The sequence below is a fragment of the Megascapheus bottae genome, chromosome 19, assembly GCF_031878675.1.
Source record: "Megascapheus bottae isolate mThoBot1 chromosome 19, mThoBot2.hap1, whole genome shotgun sequence".
NCBI classification, from domain to species: domain Eukaryota; kingdom Metazoa; phylum Chordata; class Mammalia; order Rodentia; family Geomyidae; genus Megascapheus; species Megascapheus bottae.
This window is the reverse complement of record NC_143527.1, coordinates 1,636,251-1,652,500: the sequence shown is the minus strand read 5'-3', so window position 1 is coordinate 1,652,500 and position 16,250 is coordinate 1,636,251. Positions and strand designations below refer to the sequence as shown.

At 58.0% G+C, this 16,250-nt stretch overlaps 1 protein-coding gene across 2 annotated transcripts in view; it reads right to left on the bottom strand.

Annotated features, from left to right (window-relative positions):
• The window catches only part of Mbp (myelin basic protein), a 59,907-nt gene that overhangs the window by 29,053 nt on the left and 14,604 nt on the right, over positions 1 to 16,250 (bottom strand). For both annotated transcript variants that reach the window (XM_090352950.1, XM_090352951.1), the window contains exon 3: positions 7,516 to 7,606. In XM_090352950.1, coding sequence (XP_090209076.1) covers positions 7,516 to 7,606 — 91 coding nt within the window. The remainder of the gene's footprint in view (positions 1 to 7,515; positions 7,607 to 16,250) is intronic.

Below are 16,250 nucleotides of genomic sequence, written 5' to 3'. Positions count from 1 at the left end.
GCTGTTCCAGAATTTGTGTTACTTTGGAGCAGGAATGTGTATGAATCTTTAGAATTTCTTCTCTTTCCTGTTACATGTAGGGAGACCATCATGATCAAATAATCAGATGCCCCTTACATGGAGCAATTAAGGGAATTCAGCCAAGGACAGGTCCCTCGTGTTTAGTGGACGGGGGTTCCTCACAGACCCGTCCAGGACCAGGAGCTCTTAGTAGAGCCCATTGTCACCTCTTGTTTCACAGGGAATCCACCTCAGCGTTCTGGGTGTGTGTCAAGGCTGCAGTGCGGCTGACCTCCTCCACTCTCCTCTGAGAACTCTCCGCTTCCCCTTCAGCAGGCGTGGATTAGTCTTCAGGGGTCCGGTTGCCATGGCCATGAGCAGGTGCCTGGGCCACTGCCCCAGCCGTCCCCTGGGAGTGGGGGGCAAGGGCATGGCTGCTGCTGTGGCCGCTTGCCGTAGCGAAAGGCTGCCGCCATGCCGACGCCCTTGGTCCGGCTTCTGCCAACACCCAAATGCCAGCGCAGCTCGAGGAAGGTCACCGGCAGAAGCGGCCTCCTGGGTGATAAGGCTGGGCTGTCTGTGAGGCCTCTGTGGGTTGCAATGGGTCACCTTGGTGCCTGATGGGAAATTTGCCACAAGCTTTCTAACAGGACCAGAGTCCAGCAACCTGGAGTCCTGGCCAACAGTGTGCAGGCCCAGAGGATGCGGCATGCCAGCCCTGCACCAGCTCTGCTTGGGCTCCAGGCCCCGGGTCCCCGTGCCAGCCTTGTCTGACGGACTCGTGCCAAGGGCAGCACAGTCACCCAGGTGCTAGGTAAATAAAATGGCCTGTTCACACTAGCTACTGCCCAGGAACTGGCCCGCTGCAGTGCTGGCCTGGTCAGAGGGCCCTGTCCGCAGTCACCTGCACAACCCGACTTCCCAGGAGATTCCGGGACCTGCGGTTCCTGAGATGTCAGGAGGACTCAAACTCTGGGACGAAGGACCATGACACCCGCGGTTGTGAGCCTCAGGTTCTTGTGGCAGAGTCCTTTCCAGAGCTGCGTTTCTTCTCTTAGTAGAAGTGTGGGGACATGCCCACAGCCCGCCTCCTGCAGGGAGTGGACGGGAGTGGGGGGGTGGACAGGGGCAGGGGGTGGACGGGAGCAGGAGTGGACAAAACTGCCTGAACAATAAGGCAAAACGGGCAGGGGCAAGGCTGAGGAGGCAGAGCACCTGCCTGGTGAATGCAGGGTTCTCAGTGCCACCGCAGTGCCACCGAAACAAAACAAAACGAAACAAAAACCAAACTGCCTTTTGAAAAATTCCTGTTCCTGTTGTTCAAAAACATCTCCAAGTGACAGCGAGGTGGCTTCAGGGCAGCGCTCCCCGCAGACCCCAGGCACCTCCGGCCAGGTCTGGGCTGGGCCGATGGGAGCACGCCACGACAGGCCCTGCATCCCCAAACTTCACGTGTCCCTTAGGTCCCCCAAATCCAAGGTCTCTCTACTAAGGGCTGCTCCACACCCTTCCAGCCCAGGGAAGCTTCCTGAAGGTTGGCAGGGAGAGGCTTTGTTTCAGAGCAGGCTCACTCTAAAGCGGCCACCACCACAGCCCAGTCCGTGGCCCGGGGAGGCAGGAGCCTGATCTCTGACCCTGGAGACCTTGCACAGTTGCCTTCTCCAGCTTCCCACCGGCCCCAGACCACAGACCAGGTCAACACACAGTCTCGAGGGATCTGTGCCTCTGGGGAATGGTGTTTTATAAACACCCTCAACCAGGGAAGACACCCAGACACCCTGCTCTGAACAGAAGGACGAAACAGACGAGATAAACGTGGCCTCCCTGGGGTGGGCCTGAGAGAATCACACACCCAAGTCCACCCAAGACCCACCAGAGGCAGCAGGAGCACAACGGCCAGCACACACGCTGCTGGACCAGAGGGACAAAGTGTCACAAGACACCGTGCTGTCCACAGACAAAGGGATGAAGTGGTCACCCGGGCTGCCCCAGTAGAAGAGCCAGGCAGGCCTGTAGACGACCAGGTCCAGAAACACCAGAGGAAGCTGGCAGTCTGGGGAGTGTGCTCAGGGCCCGCAGGCCGGGGGCAGGAGCACGGAGCATGGGGGCCTGTGGTGACGAGAACTCCTAAAATCAGATTAGCAGAGTTGTACAACTCTGGCTACTCAGAAATCTATTAAGCGTACACTTAAAATGCTACGCAAACCACATCACAACACTGTCAAACGTAAAACATGATTCTGGCCCAAGTGGTGGAGCGCTAGGCCTTGAGCACAAAAGCCCTAAGTTCTAGTCTTAGGACTGGTGCATGCACATTTCACACATACATTCTCTCTCTCCTCTCTCTCTCTCTCTCTCTCTCTCTCTCTCTCTCTCTCACACACACACACACACACACAGAGCAATTAAGGAAGTTTTTACTTTGCTCAAATACAACTTTTCAAACCAACAGGAAATAAGTCAGGACACAGAAGAAGATAGGTACAGGAAGGATGTTTGCATACAGACTGTCAATATTCAACTCCATATGCCTTTCTATTATGCACCGGTAATTACGAGAACAGTGAAGGAACTAGATTCTGCAAGGCTTGTCACAGTGCTATCAAAACGCATTCACCAAAAACTAAAAATCTTAGTTTTCTGCAATGTCACTACTATCAATGCAGCAGACAGCAATGTGGGGGGGGGTCTCCCTCCCGCCCTCCCTCCTGTCTCCAGCACCCCTCTGAGCCAGCCCTGGGTGGCCAGCTCCCCCCGCAGCCCCCCCCCCCCCCCCGTGGCTTTCTGAAGATGACTCACAGTCCTGCTAAGCTGAAGCACTGGCACAGGAAATACTGTGAGCCATGATGCAGGCGGTGGGCGGAAGCAAGAGGAGGAAACAGAAAGTGTGTTATAAAAAGGCAGCTCACACCTGTCAACCTAGCTACATACTCAGGAAGCTGACAGCTGAGGCTCCAGGTTCAAAGTCAGCTGGTCTTAGAAGTCCTTGAGATTCTTATCTCCAATTTACCACCCACAGCCGGAGGGGAGCTGCACTAGTCCTGGGCAAAAACAAACTAAAGCTAAGTAACAGTAAGTACCCAGGTCCTGAGTTCAAGCCCCAATACTGGCACACACACAAAAATAGAAAAAGACAATTTGGGGTGGGTCTTTCACTCCTTCCTCCGCCTCTGACTGAGCCCCATTTTACAGTATAAAAACAGAGGCTCCTGGAGATGGAAGGAAAGCAGCCGGGGTGTGAAGCCGCTCTGTCTCCACGGCCTCACCCAGCAGAGCTCATTCCACTGTACAGAACCGCTCCAGAAATATGTGCAGAATGAGAACATTTTCATTTACAGCAATGAAAGGAACCTTTGTGCCTTGGACAATGAAGACTGGCGGAGAGTGCACTGAGGAGCTGTGTCTCTGCAGAAAAGCTGCGTCTAATGTCCCGCTTCTGCTAGAACGCCTGCAAGTCCGCGGCGAGAAAGGGGGGCAGGGGCTCAGGGGTCTAGAAGAGAGGGGCGAGGGGAAGGGCAGAGTGCCAGTCCTGCCTTTGGATGCTTGCTGTTCACTTAGCACTCGCGTTCACTGCTTGGCACCGGGTGACTCTGGCTCCCCAAATGGAGTGTACTCCATGGAACAGCCATGGGTCACGGGGGACCCGTGGACGGTCAGTGCCCCTGTTCTTAGAACAGAGACAACAAACATTCCATCGCCCTGAGCATGACCACAGCCCCCCACACCCCCCCTAATTGGCCAAGCCCCACGCCCCGGCACACCTCAGGGTCTTGCTGGACAGAGAAACGGATTCAAAAGAAGGAAGGTATGAGAAACATGAGCTGAAACATTTATCTCTGTCACTACCCACGTGAGGCCCCCTCTCCCCTGCCTTGGCCTGCAGGAGGCTGTAGTGCTCCAGCTTAGTGGTCGCAGTTTTGTGGCTCCTCTCGGGGTGGGGTGCAGACACCACGGGGGTCACAGAACCCGCGGGCCCCACATCCCGTCCCCGCTCAGGTCCTTCATTCCCGCGTGGCAGAGCTCTCTCTGGGCTCTGACAGCTTCCCAGGAGCAAAGGAAAAGGAGAATGGACCTGGAGGCTCCCCTCCCCCCACCCGAGGCCACCGTGCGGAGACCATCCGGCCTGCAGTGTTGCTTTCCCATCCAACCCTGATTTCTTCAAAATATGGGCACCAAATGCTCCTGGCAGAAGGGGGCTCCTGTCCTGGGGGACGGGAGAGGGCCTCTGAGGACAGGGCCCGGAAGGATGTGCTGCTGCGGTGGCACTGTCACCTGCTGTGCCTGCGATGGGCTCCTGGGGCCCGGGGAGTGGGAAACAGTCCTGTGGGTCACCTGCGCGACCAAGTCCAGTGACACACCGGGCTGAGCCGAGGGGGAAGTCTGAAACAGAGGCTCTTACTGATAGACCCCAAATGGAACTCACTTCACCCCACTATACAAGACGAGCTCCCGAACTGGGTCCCACCTGGGCTTGCACACTCAAGCCCCCCTGGGGCTCGGGCGGGGGCGCTCGGCTCTCCCACTGGCTGAAGCACTTCGCATCTGCTGTTTGTGCCATTGTGTGATGTCTGCCTCTCTTTGTTCTGGAGCCTCGCTGTCCTCTTGTAGCTCTGTTGACCCTAAGTGACTCTGAGGCCACCCCAGGCAGGGCAGTTGCCAGGGCCCAATGAGCCCTGCCCCTAGGCAGCAGCTCCTCTGCACCCCTTTCTGTCCCTGTCTCCCCGACTGCCCCACCCACCTACTGCAGGAACTTGTGGCCTTCTAAGGAAGCTCTCGGCCGCCCAGAACTCGCCACACTGGGCCCTGGCCACCCCTGGTGCAGCCTCTTGGTGGCCTCTCAGTACCAGTCCAATCCCCTTTCCCTGCAGGACAGGCTCCCTCTGGGTGTTGGCTCTTCCTGTTTCTCTCGATGTTGCCTGCAGAGACACATGTGGGGAAGGTGGCCGTGGCTCACCCTGGAGACGCCACCTTGCACAACTCCTCAGAATCGGAAACTGGGGATTTAGTTTCCTGCAAAATGGAAGCCCAGAAAGAAGCCACCAGAGACGGCTCTATAGTCCTGTGTGGAGAGGCGGGTGCTGCCGTGTCTCATGCATGCCGGGAGTGGCATGGCAGGGAGTGGCTGTGTCCACACGGGGCCACGGCAAGGCTCAGACGTGCTGAGCCCTTCTCCAGCCTGTGGGAAGGCTGGCATCCGCCCGGGACCGCCCCGGGAGCAGGACAGACAGACTGGATGAGCAATGGCTTCCCTACCCACGACAGCCACGGCAGTAAAAATAACCAGTGGAGATGGCTTTCCATTCCAAAGCACACAACCATCCTCCGCGTCTCTGAGACAGGTGTTGGGGTGAAAGGGCAATTGCAGACGCGTCATGTGTTCGCGTACGCTTCCGTGTGCGGTGTGAGCTTCACGTGTTCCTCCTGCCACCTGTGCCCAGCAGCAGAGGGGACCAACACAACACCACTGGGGCCAGAACACAACGAGCTGCAGCACTGGGGCCAGGCAAACCAGCAGGGGGGTGCCCAGCCTCCACGCACCTGCATGCCCCCCTTCCCAGGTCCAGGAGGGCGCACATAACCCACAGGCCAGAGGGCTGGGAGGGAGGGCAGGGGCCACCTGGCCGGGCCCTGCAGCTGTCACTGCTGCCCTCTTCCAGGGCAGGGCCAACACAAAGCAGATGGGCTCTTGGTCTGGACAGATGTGGGGACATCCAGGTGTGACGGCGCGCACGGAAGCACTGGGCTCCCTCCTGTCTGTGTCACTAGTACCGGAGGCTGCCAAGGTCCTGGGTCCACTCCCTGCCTGCGCTGGGGGAGGGGAGGAGGGGGAGGGGAGGGGATGGGCAGCCGCCCCCCCCCCCCCACAGAAGTGGAATCTGCACTGGAAGTGGAGACCTGAGTTGTATACTATATGCCCTTAAGTGACATCCCAGATCGATGGCTTCCCAGCGGAAGCTGCTTCGAGATGAAGCCCCGTGGCTGACCCAGGGGCTTGGCAGAGGCTCTGCCACCGAGTCTGCCCCCCCCCCCCCCGTATTGAAGGCGGCCTCTGCTTCCTCTGCCTGCTGGGATTGTGCACGAGGAGGAATGAGCTGCTCAGCTCTGGCTTTAACCTCCAGCCCGCCTGGAAGAAGCCAGTCCCTCCCACAGCGCAGGCGCTCCCTCTCCTGGCGACCCTCTGAATGGCTAGCCTGGTCCAGGGGAGTTGTTGGGCCTGGTGGGGGCCCAGCCAGCACTCTCCCCACTGTTCCAGGGCTCTGGACAGGGGTGGGCAGGGCTGGATGCTGCTTTCTTCCCTGTGCTTGGCCTTCAGACCACAGTTCTGTGTGGGCAGAGGACAAGGGTGTGTGGCTCAACAGAGCTTAGCAACTGGTCTGCCACAAAGCAACCTGGCTCTCCAGTCAACACGTAGCTCTCTGACTGCCCTGCGTGGCATGCTTCCTTCCTCTTGGTAGGCGTGTGGAGAGTCCTCAGTGCAGAGAAAACTGTGCCCCACAGAGTGAGTGTGGAGCGCCCACGCCAGCCTCTGGGGGGGAGGGGGCGGTGCCCCAGGAAATGTGAACTCTGTTGGTGCAGCACTGAGAGAATGCTCACCGCCGGCTATGGCTGAGGCACAGAGGAAGCCAGCTGGGCTTTGTCTGATTCAGTGTGTGGACTGCACACTGAGGTATGAGCCACGGCTCGTGGCACCTGTGCCCATGGGGTCCGGCCGGCCCCAGCCGGGGCCTGCCATCGGCTCTCTTTCCAGCCTTGATGTGGAGTCCCGCAGTGATTTTCTGGTGAGGTCACCGAGAGCTTCGCTGTCCCTAATCCCCACCATTCTGCTGATGCGGGGACAAAATGCCCAGCAGGGGCCTGAGGGGGTCCGTGGTGTGGTGACCAAGCATCTGAGGACACCGGGACACACATGTTCCCGTCATGGCGGGAGCAGCCAGCGCGGCCTGGCTGTGAGGGCGGGGACGCTGCTCTCAGGGGAAGCCACATTCGGAGCACAGCACAGCGCCTCTAAAGAAAGCCTCCAGCATGGAGACCCTCCCGCCATGCCTTCCCAGAACACGGAAATTCCACCGATCGCCCGCTAACACGTGACATGAGAAGGAATCCAGAGGCCAGACGTGGGCCTGGAGGGCCAGTGGCCTGGTGGGAATCGCCCTTCACCTTTGTGGACCTTGAGGGCTCGGGATCTGAGCCTGCTGCGCCAAGACAACAAAGCAGGTGCGTTCCACGCGGCAACAGGAAAGTCACTTCCCAACACCGGCCACAGTTCATGGGTGATGCTCCCTCCCCACGCACAGGGATGAGAGGAAGACTGCAGAGGAACGGGTGGCGTGCGCCGGGCTACAGGAGATGCCCACACCAGAGCAGACAGAAACAACGAAACAGGAGCCACCGGGGTCCTGGAGAGCCAGGCTGCACAGTGCCCATACTGTCATCCAGAACAGCTTCCCCAGGAAGTGTGGCCACCACGTGGCCACCATGTGACACTCCACGCCACCCAGCAAACACGCCACCTACCAAACACGTCGCTGTCTTCCGAGGCCATCTGAGAAAGTTCGCCATGGTGTCTTGTCTTTTCTGGCTCTCCTCTGTTGTTCGTTTCGCTGTTCTGTAAAAGAAAAAATGACAAAATGCTTTAAGAATCATCATTTCAGCCGGGCGCGCTGGCTCACACCTGCAACGCTCGCGACTCAGGAGGCTGAGATCTGAGGATCGCAGTTCAAAGCCAACCCGTGAGACTCTTATCTCCAATTAACCACCAGAAAACTGGAGCTGGGGCTGTGGCCCAGGGGTAGGGTAGCAGCCTTGAGCTGAAGAGCTCAGGAACAGCACTCAGGCCCAGACTTCAAGCTTCATGACTGACAAAAAAAAAAAAAATCAGTGTTTGCATGAGCAAGTGACCTGAGTGCATGCGTCTCCACCCTCATCTGGGCAGAGGAACTTGGCTATGTGTGACTCTGTGCAGGAGATTCTGGGCTTGGGCTCACTTTCCCTGCTGAAGTACTCCTTCCAGCCTTCCTCAGGCCTGGGTCAGTGCTCACTGCGCGGACTGAGTGAACGAGGCAGGACAGCGGGCCCGCTCCCACCAGTTCCAGCTTCAGCTCATCAGAAGCCCGTCGGAACTCTGGGGACAGGTCATGGAGGCGCGCCTTCACAGAGGGTCCGAGTCCTCCCGGCCGGCCCCCGGCTCCTCGGGGGATCTTCCCACCCCTGGGCTCTGTTGACAGGTGCCTGCCACTCCCACGGCAGCCCCGGGGCGTTCATCTCATAGCTTAATCCCACGTGCAGAGACAAGGTGCGGTTCCCTTTGTACCTGTGCCATCGATTCCCTTGGTCATTGAGTAGGTCAGGTGTTTTGTATAAAGTAAAATCGAGCAGCCTGGCAGGGGCCAGTGACCATGGCCTGCTCCATCGCGTCTCGGGGCAGCCACTCCTCCTGACCCTCCTTTGGGGCCCTGCACTGGATCTGCGCATCTTCTCCCTCTCTTGTCACCCTCAGCACCCAGAGCTGCCCCACGGTCCTATGGCTGCGGGCCCCTGTGGTCCATCACACGGGACCTTGGCCAGGCTCGTGTGCGTGGACTGCCCCTGGCAGGAAGCCGTGGGGCTGCGTGATCTGAACGGGGCCTTCTCCAGGGCTCCCCCAGTGCCCGGCCAGCAGTGCACTGCTGCAGGGCGTGTCTGCCGTGCTGGCCTCTTCCCCGACCTCCCCACTTATCAGGAGCCCGGTTGGCCTGGGCCTGTAAGATAGGAGGTCCCCAGCCCCAGAGGGGCAGCAGTGGCTGGGCCGGGAGGCCAGGGCCAGCCCGTGTGCACGCTGAGGGCGATGTGGACTGCGTGCGCACCTGTTAGCCTCAGTTCCCTCATCAAAGGAAGGAACAGGACAGAGGCCTGGGCCCTCAGAGGAATGGGCCCTGTCTTCAAACCCCGGTTCTGCCATGACACCAAGCCAGATAAAGCCACAACGGCAGGCTACGGCTGCTGTTGGGCCTGGTGGTGTCCCAGGCAGTGGCTGCACACCTGTGACATGAGGACAGCCCAGCGTGTGCCGCGTGGAGTGGAGACTCTGAAGGAGCCCCGTGGAAGCGGGGCGTCTCCCCTGCACCTCCGCTCCTCCCAGCCCTGCTCTGCTTCTCTTCTGGTGATCTCCTCCCTCCAGGGCTTCTCCTTGCTCTGGAAGAGCCGGGCGAGCCCTGTGTCCTCGGTGCCTGAGATCACTGCCCCTGCAGATTGAGGAGCAGGGGGGGGGTCTGCTCCCCCGAAACGGGGCCCTCGTACAGGGACTCTTCTTCTAATAGGAAGAGCAAGCCTGGACCCCGCCCGTGGGGAAAAGCCCCAGGAGCGATGGGGCCGTGAGCCCGGTGCTGCAGAGCCAGGACAGGTCTGCAGAGGGGCTGTTCTCCAACTCTGCAGGTCCTACACGTGGGCTGCCTGAGTTGCCGCTTGCTTGACTCTAACCCCGTGCTGGGAATGTGATGGAGAGGGACACGCAGAGTCCAGGACAACTAAGAAAGAAAACAAGGAGCATTCTGGTACCAAGACATCGCCAGGGTGCTAATCGGTGAACGAGTCCCAAGTCTCTCTCTGCGTGGAACACACAGGCAATGTCAGTCATTCCGATCCCAGGGGATTGGTGGGCTCTGCACAAGCCTGGCGTGGTGGGGACCTGGTGGCACACCCAGACCTCCATCACACACAGGCGGAGGAGCCAGAGTGCGAGGGAGCCCATGTCGTGCACACCACCGACAAGACCAGACAGGACGCAGGACTGCCTGCCTGTCCAGCCCCGTGCATGGACATGAGCGTTCCATCACCCCAGCACCACACCCACCCCCTGGAGGATTGTCTACTCAGTCCATCTGTACATGATGAGCAGACGTGCACGCACTGTGCACACGGCCATGCATTCACATGCAGTGCACCTGTGCCATTGCTCTTGCAGCTTTTAGAAGCCTGGCGGCCTGGAGACGACAAGATGACCATCTTTGGAAAAATGTCCCCGGGCCAGAGGATTTGCTTCTATTCACCGTAGAAAATTCTGTGCAGTTCCAGCATTGTACCAACAGAGGTCTCTGGGGAGGGGAAACACGCTGTGGTCACCTTGGCAGAAGTTATAAGGTGTGCTACAAGGTTCTGCTTCAGACCAGAAAATTCTAAACAAGGGAGGGACGATGCTGAGACGTGTCACAGGGAGAGCAAGTGCAGAACCGGCTGTGTGTGGGTCCCGAGTCGTGTCTACTCCAAGCTGCTGTGGGAAGGATATGTAGGGGCAAGAGGTTGAGCCACAGGCTCGAATCCCAGCTACCTGGAGGCAGGGACTGGGCACCGCGTGAGTGAGCCCCCATCTCAGTGAGGGGGCCAGGCACAGTGGCGTGTCTCTAGGTCCACTTGTGGGGGGCGCCCTGTGCTCTGAGCCATCCCCAGACAAAACACCGGGCTCTAGAATGCAAAAAGGGCGTAAGGAACAGAGTGCCTACGCGGCAAACGAGAGGGGCCCTGGGTTCAAACCTCAATACCAAACACACGCACAAGACGCAAGGGCTGATTCTGAGAATTTTGAGCGTGGTAAAGGCCCAGGACGCTGGGAAACATCCCCCAGGTAGAAGGGGTGCTGTGGACAGGACAGGCCAGCTTGCGGCCCTGAGCCTCCCGTGGCAGTGGTGGCCACATTTTCTGTCAGAGGCTCCAGGCCATCGATAGAGCCAAGCAGGACATGAAACCTAAGAGGGACTGAGCACTGCCAGCCCTCTGATGGCTCAGACAGCTAGCCCAGCTTCCGCCGAGGAGGCAAAACACAGGGAAGCACCACAGATGTCCACATCTACTGCAGGGACGCGGCTGATCACAAGACCAGGACGCAGGGCAGGCCAGCACCTCATTTCTAGCGACCAGCTAGTGAGGAGACCGTGCCAGGCCCGGTCCTTCCGCCTCCTGCCCTCGCTGTGGGTAGGGCATTTCTCTCACCCTCAATGCACCCAGGCCCATGGGCCAGCCGACAGGTGTGCAGTTTAAATATCCATGTGCCTGTCTTCAAGTCAGACCCAAAGACATCACCTCCACCTGATAAGGGGTAGCTCACCCCATCTACAGGCCCTCAGGGCGCAGGCTTCCAGCACACACCCGGCAAATTGAAGCCTGGCGATAAAGCATGGGTAAAACATTTAAAATTATGAAGTCCCATCATGGTATGAGAGTGCCCTGGGGACGAGGTTAGTAGAACTGTGTTACATTTGTGTTCTTTCTTGAATAAAGTTAGGTCTTCTTGCTCTGTTGCTTATGACTTGCTCTTCTCCTTACAGAGTATCCACTTGAGCCACGCAGACAGAGCCACCTAAACCACACCAACAGCGATCAGAGACACACACACAGGAACTTCACCTCCTGCACAGTCTAAGCAGAACAGGACAGGGAAGCTCGCCCGGACCGTGCCCTGCAGGCTTCTCACCCCTGCCACCACTGGGTTACTGGGGCAGCTCGTCTGAGGTGGGCAGAGAGGCTTGGCAGCCGCTTGGCCTCTGCCAGCAGGTGCTCGTGTGCCTGCAGCTGATAACCAAAGGACCCTGGGCAAAGGGGCCCGCGGCACAAAACCACCTAGGCTGCTGCTACCAGAGGGAGGGAACCCCGGCTCATTTCCTGGCTTCCTTGAAATAACCAAAACTCTGCTTCAAAATGAGTGCGAGGGCAGAGACCACAGGACAAGGCCAGCATGAAGAGCGTGAGACATTCTTCCAGCTGTTGAAACATAGTCCTAGGCAGGTCCTGGGCCAGACACCAACAGCCTGAGGAACAGAGGCCAGGGGCTAATGGACCATCTTCCAAATTAGGGGGAGGGAGGAGGGACAGAGGAGGAGGAAGGGGAGAAAGAGGAGAGGGAGGAGGGGGAGAGGAGGAGGAGGAGGGGGAGAGGCAGAGGGGGAAGAGGAGGAGGAAGAACAGGAAGAGGAGACAGGGGAGGTGAAAGGGGAAGAGCAGGAAGGGGAGGGACAGGAAGAGGAGGGGGAGGAGGAGGAGATGGAGAAAGAGAAGGAAGGGGAAGAGAAAGAGGAAGAAGGGGAGGAGAAGGAGGGGGAGGAGGACTAAGAGGAGGGAAAAAGGAGAAGAGAGCCTTTGCATACAAATGATACAAGGACCTACCCGGAGAACAAATCATATATCTAACGAGGGTCAAGTCTCCATATGTGTGAAGAACTCTTAGAACTCAGCAAGAACAAGATGGAAACCCACTTTTGAAAGAGGGACAAAGGATCTGGAGTGGGCATTTCTCAAAGTCTGGATACAATAAACTCACACACCCACAAAGGGCCAGCTCCCAGGAGCCACATAGGGCCAGTGCAGCATCTGGGGAAATCTTAACTCGCAGGAAACATGTCCTTAGTTTGACAGTGGCCTTTACCTGCTTCATTTTTTTTTTTTTTTTGCTAGTCCTGGGCTTGAGCTCAGGGCCTGAGCATTGTCCTTGGACTTTCTCAAGGCTGGAGCTCTACCACTTGAGCCTCAGCACCACTTCCGGCTTTTGCCATGTATGTGGTACCGAGGAATTGAACCCGGGTCTTCATGCATGCTAGGCAAGCAGTCTACCACTAGGCCAAACTCCCGGCCCTCACCTGCTTCATCTTAAGCCCACTCTGCATTAGACCACGTTGCGGTTTGTAGGATGGGAAGGACTGTTAAACGATGAGTGCCAAGACGTGTTCAGGATTTTATTTCAGCACCGACTTTCAGAAGTCACACCAAAACACATTAGCCGGTGTCAGAGCGCAAATGCTTAGCCGGGGTTCTCACCTCACTGCTCTGCTAGCTTCTTTTTTAGGGCTGTTCTGTTTAGTTGGTCTCACCCTTCCTTACCGGCTGCTATTATGACCCAGGGATCTCAGGAAGGCAAGAGAGACCCACAGCCTGACAACTGGTGAATTTGAACTTGGACTCAAATGCAGCTACGTTTACATTTATGTGAGGGATCTGTTCTGTTCAAAAAATTCTCGTACTAAAAAGAGAACAAGGCTAGAGAGACATCCTGTCTTATTTTGAATGAAGAGGAGCACATTTCCCTAGGACATTACTCTGCTTCCGTGTGAGTCGTGTGGAGGGCCCTGCGTGGCTGGTCACATCTTTCCAGATCACACAGAATGGGTCACCGCGTGGACATCTTGTGAGTAGATTCTCTGTGGTGCCAACCTCTTCACCCCCTGCCGTAAAGCAGGCGCCATGGTGCTCACACGTGTGAGTGCTGGACCAGCTCGGGAGGCCAATGCCCACGCAGCACCGCCAGGGCAGACGAACGCCACCTTTCTCCAACCACACACGCCGGCTGACTGCCTTGTACTCACACCATTGGAAAGGTGGAAGTAAATCCTGCTCAGTAAAACCAGGGGCTACTGTGAGTGTTGATGAGGCGAGAAGGGGAAGAGGAGGGGAAGTCAGGGTAGACGTGTGACCCTGGCTCCTCGCCCTGAAGGAGGCTGCAGAATGGATGGGGCACGCCCCTCACCCCTCACCTCTGCAGGGAGCCAGTCCTGTATGCCTGCCGTCCCAGGGGAGTCACGCACACCACACACCCGATACATCCTACTCTGCAGACTGGAGAGACACCGAGAGTCCCTGGGCTTGATCAAGACCCGAATGTGTGCCCAGAGTTCCACCATGGAGGCGCAGGCGGAGGCAAGGCTGAGAGGCCGTCGTCAGCTGACCCAAGGCCCGGTGGTCCTGAGGAAGCGTGCTCCTAAGACGCGCGCTGCGCAGGCCCCAGACAGCCTGCGGGTGGGTCACTGCCTGAGATGAGCACGAGTCAGAGTACGGTTAACGGGGATGCCGGTGTGAAAGTACTCTGACAAAGAAAAAGTCCCCCCTTACAGTGCATTCCGCTGGTCTAAAGGCTGTGTGACAAGTGTGCAGTCCGGGAAACGTGCAGGGTGCCTTCCACGAGCCGTGCCTGCTAAGGAGGAGTGGAGCTGCGACTAAGAAATCACGCTCCAGCTCCTGGTCTTCAGTGTAGGCCACATGACGGCAGGCTTAGGAACCCAATCCACGAGAAGAGTCTTCCTCTGAACACAGCAGAGCTGGCGTGGATGGAGGGCCACTGGGGTCCTCAGGAGTGCAGGAGGCTGTATGTCAACTCCGAGGACACACTCGCTCACACCAGCATAACCTCCACACGAGGAACAAGGACCACGCACATGATTCCCGGAAGGTTATGACCGAGTGCCCGGCCAGGCCACCCCACTCCTATGAAAACTAACCACAGCCCCACGGAAGGGTCAGTGTTTCTGCTGGCCCTCCACGAACGCAGAGCTCTTTCCTCCTCAAAGACGACACCCTCGCTTTTGCTTTTCCCTTTCTCGTCCACCTGCTCCTGCTCCGGGGCAGGGAAGGGAGGGCCCTCACAGCCAGGGCAGACTTAGCTCAGGGCTGGGCCAGCGAAGACAGCGGCTTCCTGCACCTGACTTTGGGGACACCGCCTTCTGTTGGCATCTTGGGTGCCGTGAGGAGCTAGGAAGGCGTGACCACAGCCACGTGAGTGATCTCATCCCCCAGAGCGGCTCCTTCCCCGACCAGCCTGCCGGGGCCTGGCTACATAGGACTTGAGGTTGACTGCAATTAGGAAGCATTAAATAACGAGGACTGGAGTCCGATATCAACCACCACAGACACATAATTAAATGTAAAACATATGATAATTAGATTGGCACAGCACCAAACCACTATTAGGAGAAGGCACGACAAAACCGCCTGGGTACAGCCAGCCTGGCTGAGCACAAGGAGCAGTTCCTGCAGCCAGAGCCACAGGGCCAGCGACCAAGAGTGGAGCGCAGGGCCTTGCCCGACTCGTGTGCAGGTAGACACACCCAACACATGCCTGCAGCACGCACACCCTGATCCACAAGGCAGGAACATGCAGAGAGAGCTGGCAGAGTCCGGCGGGGGCAGCGGGTGAGCAGGGGCAATCAGGTGGGGGACGTGGAGCAGGGTAAGAGGGAGAAAATGAGGGAGGGGCAACAGTGCAACAGTGTTTAAAGGTACCCATTATCTTACTTAGGTAACTGCAATCCCCCTGCCCATCATCTTAAAGATAGTGAAAGAATAGGCATAGCCTGCCTGGTCACAGGACACCTGGGCAGCTGTGGGCCCTGTGCTGAGAAGACTCTTGTGGGTGGGTGGAGCGCCCGTGGTGTCTCCTGGGGCAGCCGGGCGCTGATCAGCCCGGGGCAGATGACATGTGCCCAGCACACCAAATGAGCTTCACGGCTGGCCCTCATGTCCCCTGATGGCTCATTTGCCTGAAGGCCTAGCTGTTCCCAGAATGTTCTACAGAGCAAACCCACAGGAGAGACAGTGCAGAGGAAGGCTGGGAATCTATTTCGTTGGTAGACACTGTTCTGGGATGCCACAGCTGGCCCTGGGGCAAAGGTCTTCCTTTATGCCCTGAGGATCTAGGCTAGAATTGCCCGAGAGTGCCTCACAGGCACAGCTAAAAGGGCCTGGGCAGAGCAGGGGTCCCCAGGGAGCCTGGCCCCCACGTCCCTCTGCAGGTGCTTTGTGACTGTGCACCAATGAGTGCAGCAAAAGTGCCACATGGCCAGACTGACAAAGAGCTCGTAGGTGAGTGAGATGGGACCCTTCCCAGGCGGAGGCCATGGGGCCTCGGAGGAGGAGAGGTAAGAGGGGGCTGCTCGGTGTGAGCATGTCAGAGACCAGAGTGACATTTCAGAGTGGGCATCCCTGGGGAGAAACGTGCCCAGTTAGCGTGGGGTCTTCTGGGATGCACACCAGGTGTTACCACCCTTCCCAGAAGCCAGCAGGGCCCCGGCGTCCCCAAGGCCAGGGTCACAGGGTTGGGCAGGGTGGGATATGATGGACCTACTTCTTTGAATGATGGAGCTTCTGCTGAGGCCTGGGGCGTGAGGGGCCTGCGGGCTGAGCACAGGAAAGAGGGGTCCTTTCGTGAGGGCGGGGCCAGGGAGGTAACCACTGCTATTGAGTCTGCAACACTGATTTCCTGTACTGGGAACCAGAAATGCTTTGTCTTCTCTCCCGGAACTCGTTCTGCTAAAACCCTTGCTGACACGTTCGCCCTGTGAGACGCTTCTTTTTGTGAGACACCTCGAGACGCGTTTCACACCTACATCTCCAGGACCTGTGATTTTTCACAGGAACTGGGGAAGGCTGAGCAGAGCCTTCCTCCATCCCCCAGGAGCACAGGGGCCCTGGGGGCGAAGGAGGGGCCACCTGTCCTCCTCTTCCCTGGGACTCTCCTC